Genomic DNA, 17,962 nt, shown 5'->3' on the forward strand with positions numbered 1-17,962 from the left:
CATGAAATAGGTCGTCATCTGCGCTATATTGCCAGCAGAGAGCGCTTTAGAGTCGTGTAGTAGCCTAATAGCCCTGTCTGGCTTTGATTTAGGCGATGTCTTGAAATTTGCAATGTAATAAACTCACAAACATTCACACACGTTGATTTTGACAGATTTTTAAAATATATTTAAAAAATAGTGGTTGTTCAAATAGCCTATTTACCTATTTTGCTTGTAGGATACAAGGCCAAATGAAAACACGTTTTGTGCATTGTTGTCGGTAGACTCTCCTTTCGACTTGCCGTAGTTAGTTGGCAACAATGGCGGCCGCCACAGATGTCCACGTAAGAGTATGTGAGCAAGAAATAATCAAATATGATTTGGAAATTAAAGCGCTTATTCAGGTAAGATATCATGAACGGTTAATATACGCAGCGTTTCTTACAAGATCCATTGGCGCATGAATTGGAGGTGAAAAAAGGGGTTTCATTTTAAAGTTTTGTTCAGGATAAGGCTTGACAACTAGATGCATTACAATTTGTCTAGCCTAATTTAAAGGATGATACACAGTGAAACCTCGCAATAAGAGGATCTGATAGTCTTCTCAATGAAATTAAGGTTAGAAACAGGGGGCGTTTGAATTTCTCGTTATTTCCCAATACTGCACTGTGACGTTAAGCTGTTAAATGGCATCAAACCAGCTGATGGGAGACTGGAGTGAATGTGACGTGACGTAGCCTACCCTAAACTGCATGTCAGTCAGACCTACAACAGGATGATCTTCAAATTGTTAAATAGGCAGTTGGCTACTTTTTAAATGGCCGTTTTATTTTACGTTTTTCCCCCAGTGGTTTGTAGTTTGTGACAGGCCGTTCCATAGCCCGTCCGTTTGAGGAAATAAAGTGGCAGTTATGCCTACGCTTTAATATTTCACTGTAGGCTATAAAGTGCTGCATTTGAACTTGCCCCGCCCAATAGGCCTGCAGCATAGCCCTACCACAGTATTAAGACACCTTTTCGTGCATCTTACACTGCCATCAGTCGGATAGCCGAGCTCTATTCCTCCTGCTCATTGTCTTATCGCTTTGCGCATGTGTTATTGTGTTAAAAGCTACAATGTTTCTTTGTGTTAGGATGTTGCTCTGTGCAGTGGACCGCAGAGTACTCTAACCGAGCTCAACTACAAAGTGAAGGAAAAATTCGGCCAACTCCGCCAGAGGATACAGGTCAGATGGAGCTTACTCTGGAATTATAACAGGCCTGTATGCTACCCCAGTATTTGGAGATTGACTGCATGGTCATATCCATTGAAGGCGTCCACTCTGGTTCTGTTGTTTTTCTCTAAAGGATCTGGAACAAATGGGTAAAGAACAAGACAGAGATTCAGACAAGCAGACCATGCTGAAACAAGTTGAAGGCCATCGCAGGCAGATGTTAAGGTTCGTTTTTTTTTTGGATACACCTCTGTTCATAGATACATGTCTCTCTTATGCCATTTACTCAGGGTTATTGTACTGTTGTACTCATTACACAGTGCCTTTGTTTTCAATGTGCCTCTTTCACAACTCATTAAAAGCAACATGTTCACTCAGCTCCGCTAGCTTGATGTGCTTTAATGAATTTAAATAAAGTAGAGTTGCCTTGTATAACCTCAGCACAGAATTCTGAGATCTGACAGAGTATTACAAAGTAACAGTCTGTTGCATTGATGCATATTTTCTAAATAGTGAAAAATGTATTATGTCCTGTATTTACCAAAGTTAGTCTGTTACTTGTTTTAGCTTTAGTTTAGAAATTATTTTACAGAAATGTTCATTGACTGACTGGTAGCCTGTTGACAAATTTGCCACATTCGCAGTTTCAGCAGTTTTGCGCATCTAATAAACTAGCCTTTCTGGTTTGATGGGAGGCTTGTTTCCTGAAAAACAGGTCATATAGCAAAGAGTGTTAGCCATGGAATGTCAGAGTTAGTTTTTAATGATTATTATTATTTTATTTTTTTAAGTAACCAGACCGCATGGAGAAAGGCTAACCTGAATTGCAAGATGTCGATTGACAGTCTGGAGAAAGAGGAGCTTCTTCATGGTGGAGAATCGTCACTGAGACAGAGGTGATCTCCGGCTGGAATGGGACTGCAATCAGAAATTACTGTCAAAACCCATATTTCCACAGAAAAGCATATTATTATTGGATCACAGGCAGCATTAAATATCACTGGCCTTATGAATCTCCAGTCTGAATGCGCATCTTGATATTTTTTCTAATTGCTTGTAAAATTACCGTTGATTTTTTTTTTTTTAAATCTGTCTATAAATTATCTCGTCAGTGTACATAATGGATACACAATTACTTTCAATGTGAACAGTTTTACATATTCTCCACCAATTTACTTGCACATGTCTTTGAATCACAGGGTCTCTCACATTTGAAAAACATAATACTATTTTCTTATCTCCTCTAATAACTGTGAAAAAACAATTGTGGCTGTACTAATGGCCTCATGTCTGGAATTAATGCACACATGTTCCTTGAGTACAAGTTTTGAATGCAACATTTTGTTTATTTGCACACATTTACTGTATGGAGAGTTTGACCAGCGTTTTGTCCTTTGCATCAGGAAAATGACCAAAGAGAGTTTGGCCCAGACGTCCAGTGACATCACTGAGAGCCTGATGAGCATCAGCCGCATGATGGCCCAACAGGTGACGCAGAGTGAGGAAACCATCACGACGCTGGGTAAGTCCTGCTGCCACTACCACACACACATACACTACTCACAAAAAGTCAGGGATATTCGGCTTACGGGTGAAATTTTAGGATGAATCTAAAATCCACTATAACCTTTACACGTGAACTTAATGTGACCTCTAAACTTGCATGTATATTGTCAATATTGTCCAACAGTTCAATATTTCAGTACTTTATGTACTTAAACATTAAAATTTCACCCGAAAGCCAGATATCCCTAACTTTTTGTGAGTAGTGCATGTACGCTGCCTGAATCTTTCTCTCTTTCTCTCTCTCTCTCTCTCTCTCTCTCTCTCTCTCTCTTTCTCACACACACACACACGCACATTACATATAAAAAACATTATGTAAGCACATTTACAAAGACTTGCTCAAAGCATACATGCTCAAAGTATGCGCAGCAAGTCGGCAGAGTTATTTTAGTTTTACAGTTCTGTGTTTGCCTGAACAACGTGTTTACATTGTGTGTGACTAAACAAGATCTGCGTTGTTTACAAAGCATGTCAACAGACTGTGTTGCATGCCAATGACAATGGGCACTGAAAAGGGCCTTACTCTCATAAAAACCTGCTGCAAAGGTTTTTATAGTCTTAAGTTGTGATGTGTGTTTTTGTTTTGTTTAAACTTTCAGGTCTAAAATGTATTTGTGGGGCATTTGGGATGTGAAATTTTGTGAGAAAAATATACTTTTAAACTATCAATGTACAAAGCATACACCAGAAGAATCCCCATGAAAATTGTGTGTGGGTTATTTTTGTGATTTGGTGTTTATTGAATAAGGTTAACATTTAAACACAACCACTTCACAGCAAAAAAAAAAAAAAACAGCAGATATGTGGATAGGGGGAAAAACAACATTTTCATTCTCAAGGCATATGCACTCAGTGGATTTCTAGAAGTTGTGTGACCAAACATTTAAAATTACATCAGTCGCTCACTCAAAATGTTCTAGCCTATAGCCATCTTGGTGGGCGTGAACGAGAGATTTGGTGACTTCCCTTACATGTATGGACAGCAAATGGCATCAACCTCTGATGCTGGTTTTGTTGAAGCATGAATCATCCCCACTGTCAAGGCACTGCCCCTGAGATCTTTATTCATAGATCTCATGGCACCTGATGGGCTCAGGTAGGGAAAATTCAACCGCATTATTCACCCACCTGGCGGTCTGGGGGTCTAGCGAGTGAGACCATACCAGGCGGTCGAGAGAAAAGCTCCTGTCGGGATGGTTGTCTGCTTCTATCTTGACTGTGCATGGTCAAATAGTCAGAGCATTTGGAATTCATGCCAGTGATAACGATGTTGCCTGCCTTCATGTTGTGCTGTTGTGCCAAAAGCATTTAGACAAAACACTTTTATGTGCACAAACACAGGTGTACACATATTTAAACACACACACACAAATACACACACACACACACACACACACACACACACACACACACACACACACACACACACACACACACACACACACACACACACACGTGTTTTGGGCAGTGTGGCGATTGACTACTCTCCCCCTCCTCCAGCCACGTCATCCAGGACGGTGCAGGAGACCAACGAGGAGTTCAAAGCCATGACCGGGACCATTCAGCTGGGCCGCAAGCTCATCACCAAGTACAACCGGCGCGAGCTCACTGACAAGCTGCTCATCTTCCTGGCGATCGCCCTATTTCTGGCTACGGTCCTCTACATCCTCAAGAAAAGACTCTTCCCTTTCCTGTGAGCAGTGTGCCTTTCCAAAAGACACTAAACACACGCACACACACAAAACAAAACAAAAAATTACTCTACTCTAACTGAAGTCTAATCTGACTGCTTCCTAAACTGCGATCATGCGGACGCATCGTGGAGGAAAATGACAACTGTACTTTACCACTTTGCGCCTCTCTCTCTCTCTCTCTCCACGGCGAGGATGGGAGGGGAGATATTTCAGTGACTGTGATGCATATTTCAGTGACCCACTAACTACAACAAGCCCTGCAGAATCCATCAAGAACTGACCTCATGTAACTCTGAATTTCCTCCTCCAGCACATTACTGGATGGTCTTATCTGTCGATTAAGTAGATAATTATACACCAGTAACGTTTACTTTTTGCTCTCGCTTCAACAGGTTTCTTTCACATGTCAACATCTTATACATTTAAACAATTAGTTATCCTTATCCTAACAAATCATTGTAAATGTTGAATAACACAGAAGGCAGCCAGATTGATTTACAACATACGGTTTGCTGGTACTGTCTTGTCCTTCAGAGTAGTAACACCATATGGTGTTGTAAATTCAGTCTTGTCTGTGCTTATATGTGGTTGGGACTACACAAAAAACGACTGAAGATGCAACTTAGATTTTGTTTTGTATCTTGTATATGTCTAATTATTTAGCTAGCATAAATTATTATGTTTGTCACTCTGCTGGTTGTCAGTGTGGTACATCAATTGTTTGTGCTCCACATAGAAACCGTATACGGCCATATAGTTTTGGGATAATATCTGGTCATCTCTTTTTTCCATTTAGTGCATAGATGGATCTCAGGCATGATAATTGTATTGTGTGGTAAACTGTACACACACCCATGGCATTACAGTCCAGAGCAGGGCAGGGTCAGCGCTAGGGCTGTTTCCATTGAACGGTCCTGTCGACCCGTGCTCTCAACTGGACTTGGCACAGCTGTGGGCTCCTGGAGTCATTTAAAAGGAAAGATGGAGTTGAACTCAAGCTCATGATGGCAACAGACAGTTATGCTGGACTCTTGCCTTGACTTGGCAGAACGAGATGGTGTCTGTCCTAATGTCTGTCTAATCGTAAGTAAAAAAAAAATAAAGGAAAGATTAAGAAATCTCTGAATGTGACTTTTAATTAATGAATTCCTGTAGACCAAATAATAACCCCATCCAAAGCCTGCCATTATTTGTCTGTGTGCTTTAAAGGTTGGTTGTATTTTTTTTATACATAATTATTTCAGAGCCATTCTGACCTAGTATGGTGTCTTAGTTATTTGACGCGGTCAGAATTGCGGGCAGCTTTGCTAGCCTTCCCTGGTGTGCGTTGCCCATTCTGTCTGCTGTCACAATAACACCTACTGTCTGTCAGGCGCGTTTGTTGAGTTAAACTCCCTGCGCTGCCAGTGATTCTGCGTGGCATTAACTTGGCAGAGACCTGCGCCCGGACAGCCCCCGCTCCAGCAGAGCCGTCTGTGCCCATGAGCGGGGAGAAACCCTGTATCAGGAGGTGGAGGAGGTGGACGGAGGTGGGGGTTGGGTAGGGGGGAGAAAAGCTCCGAAAAGCCAGAGGGCCTATCGCACAGCTTGGGTGATAGAGCGCCATGCGTCCCTGTCTTTCCTCTGATAAGACCCGGAAAAGCAGATTATTGCACCTCTGCACCCCCGAACTCATTCCCTCCAGCCCTCCCTCTTTCTCCACCCCCCCCCCACCTCCACCCCTCGTCTTTCTTTCCACCGGCGGCAGAGGACGAGGGAAGCTGGTTATTTTGGGAGCAGCGTGGTCTCGCTATCTGACTTGTTCTTTTCAGCACCTCGAGGGAAAAAAGGAGGCAGGCCAAACGCTGGAGCTCCGGTGACCTTTCTCTCAACCCCTAATATTGCCCCAGCATTTTCGATTTTGAATATTGTTGTGCGTCGCTGGGACCCCCCCCCCCAGTTCCCTTGGTAGGGCCCCAGCACTTGGAACACCTTCAGCACTAGGGCACCGGTGAGAAAAGGCAGGATGTTTACGGTTATGTGTGGAGAGTCTAAAGAGATGCCCAAGCACCATATCCTACTCTGTTAAAGTGGCAGCAATTGTGTTCTGCTACTACAGGTTCAAGAACTCTCAACCAGCACACATACGCCACCATGCACCCGACCAGCAAAATGAGCCATGGTTCAGTTCTGCAGCCATGTGGCCTAGTCCAGTATAATGGAATAGCACCGAGTTGGATCTTGTTTATAAATGTTTCTCAGAGATGCCTTTCAGTGGATGGGGTATTTTAGGTTGACTGGGATGAAAGAAAGCAGTGTAGCCTCCTTTTTGCTTTTGACGGATTTAGATTTTGAGATTATGATCTTGGCTTGAGGCTGCATTAGTGTGTGTGTGTGTGTGTGTGTGTGTGTGTTTTGGTTGAGATCTTTTGCATTCGGAGAGAACCCATCTTTTGGCGACATAAAGGAAAGCTGGCTGTCATCTGGAGATGAATGGTTGGTGTCCACGCCATAGAGACGCTTCGTCTGCCTGAGGTCACCTCGCTTCACTTTGACAAGCTGTCAAATCAACTTCGCTGAACGAGCTAAACATTTTAAAAGCCATGGGTCACCTCGGCGTCTTTTCTATATATTTTAACGGCGTGATGCTCCATTTTATTTGTCACTGTTTTATAGTCGTGTCGTGTCGCCGATTGAGCTTTTACGAGTTGAATCGAGGACTAAACAATAACCGAGTTACTTAACGACTAGGCCTACAACATATGTCTCGTTTGTGAATTTTGTTTGACAGACTATTGTAAAATTGTTCAAAGTTTAACTCTGTTTTGTCTTTCGGTTTAGCAGATGAATGAAACACCTTAATAGCCACTTGAACGATTTAACCTGACACTAAACATACGCAACCTAGGAAGGGATTGTGTTAAATCTTTTTGACACGAGCTAATGTATAAATCCAAAGCACTTGTCTAACATGACCGATTTAGCTAAATCACACCTACTTGACTTTGATTGAGAAGGGAATTAATTAACTGAATAGGCTAAACCACACCAGGAAGGCCTGTTCATGTTGTTGGACCAGTGTAGTATATTAGCTAGATTATTTGTTAGATAATAATAATAATAATAATAATAATAATAATAATAATAATAATAATAACACGTATTTTCACACATTTTCTTTTCCGAAAACAACTCGCCCATACTGTCGAGTTGAAATTGCAAAATCAAATTGCTAACCCTGCATGATTAATCTTACATTAAAACACATTTTGTCCTGTGCAACTAAATACACATTATGTTAGGCTATTCATGTCATGCTGCATTACAGCAAAAAAAAAATCGCATAGAAAAAATCAATCTGATGTGGTTTCCTTAAAGGCTCTCAATATTTAACTGCTTATGGTGGTGCGTTTTTATCAAGAAATGCTGCTTTCTTTTCTTTTTGCAGGCTAATGTGTGTAGGCTGGATACATACATACATACATACACGCACACATTACCAGTAAAAAGTTTGGAGACACTTAGAAATGCCAATTCCACTATAGACAGATTATCAGCTGAGATCATTTGCATTGTTTTTTAATCAGGGCAACAGTTTTCAAATTACATTTGTGCTTACATAATTGCAAAAGGGTTCTCGGCTGTTGTAGGCTGATCTTTAATGCAATATCTACATTGCACATTATCAGCAACCATTCATCCAATGTTGCAAAGGCACATTCTGTTTACTAATCTGATATCATTTTAAAATGCTAACTGAGAAAACACTGGAGAACCCTTTTGCAATTATGTAAGCACATAATGTAATCTGAAAACGGCTGCCCTGAGTAAAATGCAAATCATCTCATCTGGTATTGTCTATAATGGAGTGGAATGTAAATCTCTAAGTGTCCAAACTTGTGTCTAGTGTGTATTATTGATTTACAATATAGGCTACTCTCAAATTATGTTTTTTAATTAATTTTCAACAATTCAATATATTATATATTATATAAAGATTAAATATATATATATATATATATATATATATATATATATATATATATATATATATATATATATATATATGAGGACTTTACTTACTTAGTAAAACTTTGTGATGCTTTGTACACATAACAATTTATGAAACATTTACTTACTCATGGGCTATACAAGTGATTATATTCAACTATTTCAACTAAATTCAAAGTTATGTTTACATTTCGGTTTGGCACAGAAAATGTTAAATCAATTGGGTTTGATTGTAATTTAGCATTTACGCTCTCTTTACACATTTTCACACACATACTAAAAACGCGCACTGAAAACAAAATCGAAACGCAAAAGCACTCTGTCGATAATCCTATATTTGTGATTTTAATAAGACCCCCTCAAAGCCATCTCCAACCAATTACAGAAAGCGGAAATGGACATTATCACTATCTTTCATAAACAAAAAAATCATCCAACACACACTTGAGATAATACTGAATATTTTTTCTGACTTAAATGGATATATATGAAGAATAGACTGCTGTCAAAAAAAAAAGGCATGCGTAAAAATGTCATTTCGTGGCCGAAAATGGCCTTGCATCTCAGGTGACTCGACCCCGGGTCTGTCTCACCACGCCCGGATACCATGTAGAGATGATACGCCACTGTTGGACTGAAATGTGTTCTGGACGTTGTTGAGATCCCCTACTCCGAAGTTCATGTAGTTACTGTTGGTGGATGAGGGCTGGAGTGAAGGCATGGCACTTGCAGCGGGGTAGTTGCATGTATAGTTTGTGTTGCAGCCGGAGCTCGGGTAGTTACTAAAAGTTGGATAAGTGTTGTAGGTGAAATGGTTAATGCCCACGTTATATGAAGTGCTATAAGTTGATGCGTCTCCCAGACATGGCTTCCCATCCCGGACCAGGACGGGTACAGAGATGCGCCTAGGTGGAGGAATTCCTACCATCTCCAGCGTTTGGTCCTGGCGTTGTCTTTTGCATTTATAGCGGCGGTTCTGAAACCAGATCTTCACCTGGGTTGAGGTGAGCTTCAACACGTTAGCCAGGTGATCTCGCTCGGGTGCAGACAGGTATTTCTGCTGCTTGAAGCGTCGTTCCAGCTCGTACACTTGCGCTTGGGAGAACAGGACCCGCGGTTTTCGCCTTTTTCTCTGTTTGGGGCGGTCTGAGTCCTCGGGTTTAACTTCTTCCCCTGGTTCATCTTGTGAAGGATATAAATCTAATGGAGAACATGGTCCCAGAGGAAACAAGAATGAGATACAACTTCAGTGCAGTGTTAACAACCATGCAAGCCCAATGTGTTCTTACTACAAATGTGTATTTGGGCCATCTTATACGGGTCACTTTGAGGCCTACGCGTGATGTTTAACAACAGTTAGCAAGTGTTATAATTTTTACAAATATACAGGAATATCTCCAACATCACTATTTATCATGCATTATGTGGTAACATAATTATGGACATGTTTGGAATACGTTTTTTTCATTTGATGAAAGTTACGCATGTTTTGTGGAGTATCTATCTGCGTCTGTGTCATCCAACACTACTTATGGCTTCAGGATGGCCTGATTATTTTGTTAGAGTAAATGAATCTATTCACACAAGTCACTTCATGCACTTTCAGTAAATGTGTCACCTTTTCGCTCTTTTTCATCAAATCCCTCGTCCGTCTTCCCCTCTTTGACAATATCCATTTCTAAGAAGTTCTTCCCATAAAAGGCAGCGGCGAAGTTCAGCGAGGTGTTCTTGATGGCTTTAGCGTCATTGTCGTCTTCGCTAAAGAGAGAAACTCCGGCTGGCATCTCCAGGAAAGGCTCCTGTTTGAATTTAGCCAGCATGCAGGATGAGGTCGGGAGGGCAGTGTCCAGCCTGGGCGACATATCGAGGGACACCATATCCTCGTTCTGTTCCAAGTTCAGTATGTCTTTCACCGAGAAGGGAGTTGAAGTCATTTGGTTTGAAAACATAGCCATGCAACACTTCAACTGCAATACCAGAGCCAGCAATCTATAAAAAAAATTTTTAAAAAGCACCACTTGGGAAAGAAGCCCTCTTTTGTTTTGTCGAGAGGGTCTTGAGAGCAGTGGGCATCTTCCCGGTCAACTCTTGATTGTAACTCTTTGGGGTTGTTAGAATAGTGTGTTGGTGTACACTGGTGGTGAGAGGAGGGGCTGAGGTTAGGGGGAAAAAACGCTGCCCATCATTGGCTACTGAAGTTCCGGTGACGCCAAAAAGTAGCGCAGACGGTAACCTTACATGTCTATGCATGCACGAAAGAGCGCCAGGACCTAGCTTTAAATTCCGTATGATGCCAACTGCTCTGAACTTCTCCAATTGTAATTTAGAGTGTCTCTAGGTTATGCTCGAGTTTGTTGATTCAAAAAATGCTGAAAAATGATTATGCTTTGGCAGCAGTTAATTTCATAGTTTTACAGGGTGACCTTTGGCACATTAAAAATAGACAGAGGTAGTCTGTTTAATGTTAGGCTTACAGTTTATTTAACGATTGAACAAGATAACAGGATAGTAATTATAAAATAGCTATGCCTATGCATAGGGTGACAATCAGAGATATTTGAGAAATATACCCAACTAGAGATCTAGTGGAGAAAGTGAGCCAGAATGCCATTAAGAATTTGAGGGTTGGTAGCCTATCAGACTCTTAACATGTTAAAATTGCGAGTTTAAATAATCTCTAATTCATGTTTTCAGGAATCCACTTAAACAATCTGTAGCAGGCCTAGTCGTAATATATAATACTATGCCCTCTCTCTGTGTGTGTGTGTGTGTTTGTGTGTGGTTGGGGTGCGTCTTAATTATTTAATCCTTGGGGGAAACTCTGCAGACACGAGTCGCCGGGGATGAGATCTTCATCAGGAAGCAACAGGTTGGCGCTACGGTGGAACCTGAAACCTGCAGTAACACACTCAACTGTCTGTCCCCGACAGATCCTGGAGCCACAGGTTGACTTATCAAGACGTGATAACAGATGACAACAAACAAGCTCCCACCCACGCCGAACTGCCGGGGAGCATGTTTGGCACTTCTTTCGAAAATAGACCCGTGCAAATGGTTTAGAGGGTTGTTCCCAAAAGCTTTGTCCTGCAACGTGTCTCATTAAGGGCCATTAGTAAGCATTATTGACATAAACTCTAAAATAGCGTTGTTGTCATTAACTCTATAAAATATCTGAAAATAACATTATTTCAGTCAAAGCCTGAAATAAGTCAGCCTACTTGATGGGCCGGCATCAGGCAAAATTCCAGAATTGAATTGAAACTGGCTCTTAAATTCCAATTCAATTCTTGAATTTCACTTGCATTTCAATTGAGGTAGCAAACAGGAAGCAGAATTGCAATTCGAATTGTGCACAACCCTGGCCGGCATATAATTCTTGTTCAAATAAATGAATTTTGTTTCTACAATGATCATGGCATTGCCCCTATTGAAGGCCAACTGAAGGCTACCTTCGAAGGGTGTAAATGAGCAGGGAGAGGTCTAAGCTGCTCTTACTCATCGGGGATGCTTGTGCAGACGGTTTCAGGAGACAGACACTATTATCGCTTGTTTTATCTCTAACGTTTAGTGCTGCAGCGGAGTAAATGGTCTCCTTGTCTCCGTCCCGGAGTTTTGTGTTTATAGTTTTAAAGAATATTTGCACGCCTCGGCGCGGGCAAGGCCTCCGCTGATGAATGAACGTAAGCACTCCTGAGGAAGAGACAGTCAACACTGTCGTGTCTATCGCAGCAATAATTGGTGAAATAAAGTAAACGTGGGGCACAGCTTATGGAAACTGCTTTTTATCAAGATGATTTATGGACCTTTCTACGCTTCCATTGAGCCTGCGTCACGAACTTTCATTGGTGGTGACCCATCAGTAGCCCACAATTAGGGTCGGCATTTGTTTTAAACGACAACATTTCATTGATAGGCTTAGGCTAGGCTACTTTGCCTGTTAGAGTAGCCTACCATAAATCGTTTGCAATAACCCAAAGTAATAAATAGTATGGACTTTCACAATGGACATGAGCATTGTCAATAGCAACAAGTTCTTTGGAATAATGCCATGCGCAGAGGATTTCTTTGGGCGGTAGGCAATATTACAAAAAACATCGAATGAGGATGGTCATTTCTATTGACTTGACATGACATGGGCCGTTTAAACTCCTTCCCTATGCGTCTTTCAGCAGCATGCTCCCGAGTCAGATAAAGAGACAGATACCGGTTCTTAAAAACTTCCTGTAGGACGACCTGTTGATAATATTGCCAGGCGGAGGGGTGAAATGGGTTGAGGTATGTTATCTAAATGAGTCAGTGTCCATTCCTGTTACCGTTTCGGAGTGTAAAATGGACGCCTAGCGTATTAGTCAGGGCTGGCGGCTTTCCGCTATTCAATACCTGTCAATCAAGCGGCCTAATACCTCGGCCATGGTGCTTGACGCCTACCTAATGGCTGCTAATTACGCTCTAGAGATATATAACAAGTCAGATAGCGAAGATCATTTAGATTATGGTCGCCTTCTGTGGTCGCCTTGTGCTTCTGTTTAAATTAACTCTTGGAGTCCGTTCGAGTGATGGGACTGATTTATAGTCCATGTCAACTAGTGATTTTGGACATGTTGCAGATGTTTTGTCAGTCATCAACTATGCCATATTCGTTGTATTGCTGAAGATATCTAGACCAAAATAATCTAAACTAGATATAGCCAATGTCAGGGTCACCGTAGGCTATGCAGTACTGGCTAAAATTGGGAAACAATTGATTTGATGTTTGTCAGTGTCGATAATTATTGTAATAATCGGCAAAATGCATACTGCATGGGTCTAATTATTTGTAAAACAGTGGCATGGCAATTGAAAGATTTTATTTTTCTCTCTACACCTTCGCATGCTTGTTAACAGAGGCCTATAGGGGCTGTTTTTGTATTTGGATTAAGGTTAGTTTTACACGAAAACGTTTTGTTTTTTTTTTAAATGGAGATTTTAATTGAAGTTCTTTTTAAGTTTAAGACTAGCGTTAAATACAGGACACAGTCCTAAGTTTAGCGGCAAAATTTAAAAATAGTAAAATAAATAAAAAAATATTTTAATAATTGAAATGAACAAATAATTTGTACACAATGTATAGGCTTATGTCTTTTTCCATTTTTTCCCCCAAAGAAATGCATTGACATGGACACTAGCTCCTATCTACAAAAAGGAGAAAATAGTAGGCCTATGTAAGTATGTACTATGTACTATTATAGTAGGCCTAAGTGTAGTTAAGGTATGTCTGATGTTGCTGGATCTCAAACTGTGCCAAAATGAAAGGCTTCTGGGTAGAACCTCCTGAGCAATTAATCATTTTCCATTAGAATATATGAGCGCACAATGATGTACCCGCCCTGCCTGAACCACTGAGGGTGGAATGACACATAGATGAAGGACATACAGTTTATAATGATATAGGATAAAAAAAGATAAAAGGATAAAAAAGAAAAAGTTTGTTGAATTGAATTGTTTGGTGAATTAAAGTTAAAGTTAAAGCAAATTATTATTATTATATATTTTTTTTATATACAAAATGGAATTGAATTCATAGTGGTTTGAGCAGGTCTTGACTTTTTTATATTCGAAAGTTTTGAGGACATCAAGTTGAACTCAATCCAAACTGAATGCAATTACACAAGAAAAGGGTAAGCCAGGAAAAAGGGTGCGTGTTAGCATATCTAGGGTTCTGAAACTAAGTGTGTTTTTCTTCTTGGCCACAAGCTGTGACCCTGTAGATAAAATGGCATAAGATTTCATCTTCTGAACATCACGCAACAGCACCAGCCTTTTGCTTCAGACAGTAATCTCAGCCCAAGGCTGGCTGACCGGATGGCGATGCATCTGCTCAGCGTGTCAGAGCTCCAGCAGTGTCCCAACTGTGCCACGATGATGTTCAGAAGAGGTGAAGGCTGTGTATGTGTGTGTGTGTGTATGTGTATGTGTGTGTGTGTGTGTCCCAACTGTGCCACGATGATGTTCAGAAGAGGTGAAGGCTGTGTGTGTGTGTGTGTGTGTGTGTGTGTGTGTGTGTGTGTGTGTGTGTGTGTGTGTGTGTGTGTGTGTGTGTGTGCATGTGTGTGTGTGTGTCCCAACTGTGCCACGATGATATTCAGAAGAGTTGAAGGCTGCTGTTGCTTTTATGACCCACCTGTCTGACCCATGCTGCAGAGTTCACTCTGTCCCGCCAGCATCAATTAGGGAGCAGTTTTAGAAATCCAAGGACATGTTTTACACACATATGCAGTAATGCACATGCAAACACACACACACACACACACACACACACACACACACACACACACACGAATATGCGCATGCACTGACACACACAATGGTGTACATTACATCTCATTCACACACACACACATTGTTAAAAAAATGTATGGATGAAGTTTTGCTAGTGTATTTTTGGCATGGTCATTGAATCTCTAGCTAACACAGAGATGGGATTGCTGCTGCCCCCTCTTTTATAAATGTAATTATCAGACCTACTTATGTGCTTGTATTCAGTCACGCCATTGGTGCCATAACCCTATAGTATCAAGTCCTGTTGTGTTTGCGTAGTCATTTGTGTATGTCTTTAATATTATGCATAGTGATCAGGTTGTTTTTTATTTGTTGATGATGCCCATCATATATTCACCCACATAGTAACTACCCAAGGGGCTTCTTGGTTTGATTTTGTCTGCTGGTACTGAGATTTTGTGTGTGCTTCCATCTTGTGGCCACAGATGTAATTGCAAATGTAGCTTTTCAATCAAGAGGAAGCCCTAAAATTTTCCATGTGAATATAAGTTAGAGGGGGAGTGAAAAAAAAACTTGGTAGCATCTAATGAGATATCAACCCTCACACATTTTAATGAAAGGGAAATGTTCTAGATTTTACTGCCTTTTTGTTCAGAGAAGGTGTGAAAATGGCCACAGTTGCATCACTTGGTGGGGGTGGGGGTGTGGTGGGGGCGGGGGCGGGGGGATACAGCAGACTTTGGGGGGACTGTGCAGTCCATCATCACTTCATTTGTCCCCCCCCCCCCCCTTAGTGGACGATGGTTTCTCCTCATCAGCTTGTGATTACAGACGTTGGCGTAGGATCAGACGGCCCATCACTGTACGAGGGGTTAGCGTGATTGCCCCCTGTGGGACGTCTAATGCCGCCAGTCGATTGGACATGAGCTGGGGTGTGGTGGGGGGGGGGGGGTTTGGTTTTGTCTAGCGCCTCTGCATTCTGCTGATGTCTAGGTTCCTGGGCTGGCCATTCTGACCTTGGTCAATTAAATGTGGGCACTGGAATCATCAACTATAACCAGTGTATAATTATATCATATTTCACGTGGGGGAAAAACCTCAATGCCTAAAGACATGCCATAAACTGAATTAAACCTCTACGTTATGTCACCAGCTTTAAAATGGTGAGACTGTGGAGAGGTTATGAATGAGCACATGAATAGATAAATATGGAATTGACTTGTACGTTTAATGAGCGTGTGGTCAGTTTTTAATCTCTTTTCTCACAATGTGTATTTAAAGAAGAGAAGGACACTGTGTAGAGTGATGTGGTGTGGCCCTGGCCCTGGCCCTTGGTGACTAAAATGCAAGTATAGATACTTTTGATCCGAATCTGGCGGCAAACTAGGGATGGATTGAGGCTATATTCAGCTTGATTTTAACACTGTGGTCAGCAGGCTTTTATGTTTCTGTCTAAAACAGGAACACAGCGAAGACACAGTCTCATCTGTGGTTGGGTCATTTGGACAGAGACTGATTTAGTTTAATTTGTGGTTGACTGAGGTCCAGCATGTCCATTTAAAATGGTTTTGTTTTGGATTCTTAATATCAACTTCAATTTTAAGACACAGAAACCACCAGAGTTGGCAGAGCAAATTTCATATTTGATGATGTTTCAGGAGCCAGAGTTCCATTCCATTTCTGTATATTTCATAACCCTCAAGTCATAAGCATCCAAGTAAGTAGTCCAAATATGGTATAAGCAGGAAATAATTCCTCCTCATTTGTTTCAGGTTTGAGCATTTTCCAAATGCCTCTATAGAGGGCGACAATGTGCTACATCTGGCAGAGGATCTAGAGCTGTTTTAGTCAATGTATACAATATACTGATATATACTATCCATGTATACTCTCTCTATCTATCTATCTATCTATCTATCTATCTATCTATCTACAACCCCATTTCCAAGGAGGTTGGGATGCTGTGTAAAATGTAAATAATCAAATCTTCAAATCTCATGAACCCATATTTGGTAGCAAGAAGGACACACAACATATCAAATGTTGAATCTCACAAATGTAACTATTTCTTGAAAAATATACACTCATTTTGAACCTGATGTTAGCAACACGTCTAAAACATGTTGGGACAGGGCAACAAAAGGAAAAATTGTGTAATGCAAATGAAAACCCAGGGAGGAACATTCCACAACTAATTAGGGAAACTGGCACCATGACTGGGTATAAGAAGAGCATCCCAGAGAGGTACAGTAAAGGTGCGGAGGTACTCAGCACTCTGTGGGAAAATAATGCAACAATATTCAAATAATGCTCCTCAATGTGAAATTGCGAAGAATTCAGGGATTTCGTCAGTACATAATATCATTTAAATATTCAGAGAATCCAGAGAAGTCTTTTTAAATAAGGTACAGGGCTGAAAAACAATATTGGATGCCTGTGATATTCGGGGCCTCAAATTGCTCTGCATAGACAAACAGATCTGTTTCATTCATTGAAATCATGCAATCATTGAAAACAACAACTTGTTATTAGTGTGCAGCTCAAAAGCCAGCATCTATGATGGTACATGGCATTAGTGCCTACGGCTTGGGCAGCTCGCACATCTGGAAAGAAAATCATTGTATTGGCTCACTAAAACATCTGTTAACCATTGTCTATGAACACAGTTTGAAACTCCATCTACAAATGCTGGTTAAAACTCTACCATGCAAAGAAGAAACCATATTTAGACAACCCAAAAATGCCATCGTCTTATCTGGGCCCGAGCTCATTTGAGGTGGACTGAGGTACAGTGGTAAACCGTTCGGTGGTTAGACCAGTCAAAAATTTGAAATTCTTTTTGGAAATCATGGACTATGCATCCTTCAGGCTTGACTTGTGCACTAACAGCAACTTATTATTAGTGCACAGCTCAGAAGCCAGGGATGCATTAGTGCCTACAGCATGGGCAGCTTGCACATCTGGAAAGGCACAATGTATGCTGAATGGTATATACAGGTTATGAGTAACATATGCTGACATCCAGGCATCATCCTTTTTAGGGAAGACCTTGAGTATTTCAGGAAAACAAGGTGAAACTGCGTTCTGCACATATTTCAACAGTATGACTCCATAGTTGCAGAGTCCAGGTGCTAAAATGGCCGGCCTGCAGTCCAGACCTGTCACAATGGGTGCATCATGGAACGGAAAACATGATTAAGAGAACTCTAGATTGTTGAGCGGCTTAAATCCTTTATTGGGCTATCATGGGACAAAATT

At 41.1% G+C, this 17,962-nt stretch overlaps 2 protein-coding genes across 3 annotated transcripts; one reads left to right on the forward strand and one right to left on the reverse strand.

The window, feature by feature from the left end:
* Nucleotides 1-299: 299 nt before the first annotated feature.
* On the forward strand, nt 300-5,574 carry bnip1a (BCL2 interacting protein 1a). Of its 2 annotated transcripts, XM_076291715.1 has the most exons (7): nt 303-386; nt 1,116-1,208; nt 1,330-1,421; nt 1,988-2,092; nt 2,600-2,718; nt 4,263-4,455; nt 5,253-5,574. In XM_076291715.1, exons 1-7 carry the CDS (start codon nt 303-305, stop codon nt 5,257-5,259), a joined length of 693 nt encoding a protein of 230 aa, XP_076147830.1. In that variant the 3' UTR covers nt 5,260-5,574. The 2 variants fall into 2 exon arrangements, with proteins under 2 accessions (XP_076147831.1, XP_076147830.1); XM_076291716.1 differs by having other exon boundaries at nt 300-386; nt 4,263-5,574.
* Nucleotides 5,575-8,761: 3,187 nt separating this feature from the next.
* nkx2.5 (NK2 homeobox 5) lies at nt 8,762-10,520 on the reverse strand. Its single transcript, XM_076292864.1, has 2 exons — nt 10,065-10,520; nt 8,762-9,646 (listed from the first exon to the last, which is right to left on the reverse strand). Exons 1-2 carry the CDS (start codon nt 10,399-10,401, stop codon nt 9,036-9,038), a joined length of 948 nt encoding a protein of 315 aa, XP_076148979.1. The 5' UTR covers nt 10,402-10,520; the 3' UTR covers nt 8,762-9,035.
* Between the last annotated feature and the right edge of the window lie 7,442 nt (nt 10,521-17,962).

Source organism: Alosa pseudoharengus, unplaced genomic scaffold, assembly GCF_046254945.1.
Source record: "Alosa pseudoharengus isolate Yale_2024_CS ecotype anadromous, Long Island Sound unplaced genomic scaffold, YU_APseudo_1.1 YU_APseudo_1.1_scf_19, whole genome shotgun sequence".
NCBI lineage: Eukaryota > Metazoa > Chordata > Actinopteri > Clupeiformes > Clupeidae > Alosa > Alosa pseudoharengus.

Excerpts from the sequence above, each read along its gene's own strand:
- bnip1a (XM_076291715.1), top strand. The coding sequence starts at position 303 with ATGGCGGCCGCCACAGATGTCCACGTAAGAGTATGTGAGCAAGAAATA. Across the intron at positions 387-1,115 it reads AAATTAAAGCGCTTATTCAG|GATGTTGCTCTGTGCAGTGG; the intron begins GTAAGATATCAT and ends TCTTTGTGTTAG. Across the intron at positions 1,422-1,987 it reads CATCGCAGGCAGATGTTAAG|TAACCAGACCGCATGGAGAA; the intron begins GTTCGTTTTTTT and ends TATTTTTTTAAG.
- nkx2.5 (XM_076292864.1), bottom strand. The coding sequence starts at position 10,401 with ATGGCTATGTTTTCAAACCAAATGACTTCAACTCCCTTCTCGGTGAAA. Across the intron at positions 9,647-10,064 it reads TGATGAAAAAGAGCGAAAAG|ATTTATATCCTTCACAAGAT; the intron begins GTGACACATTTA and ends GTTCTCCATTAG.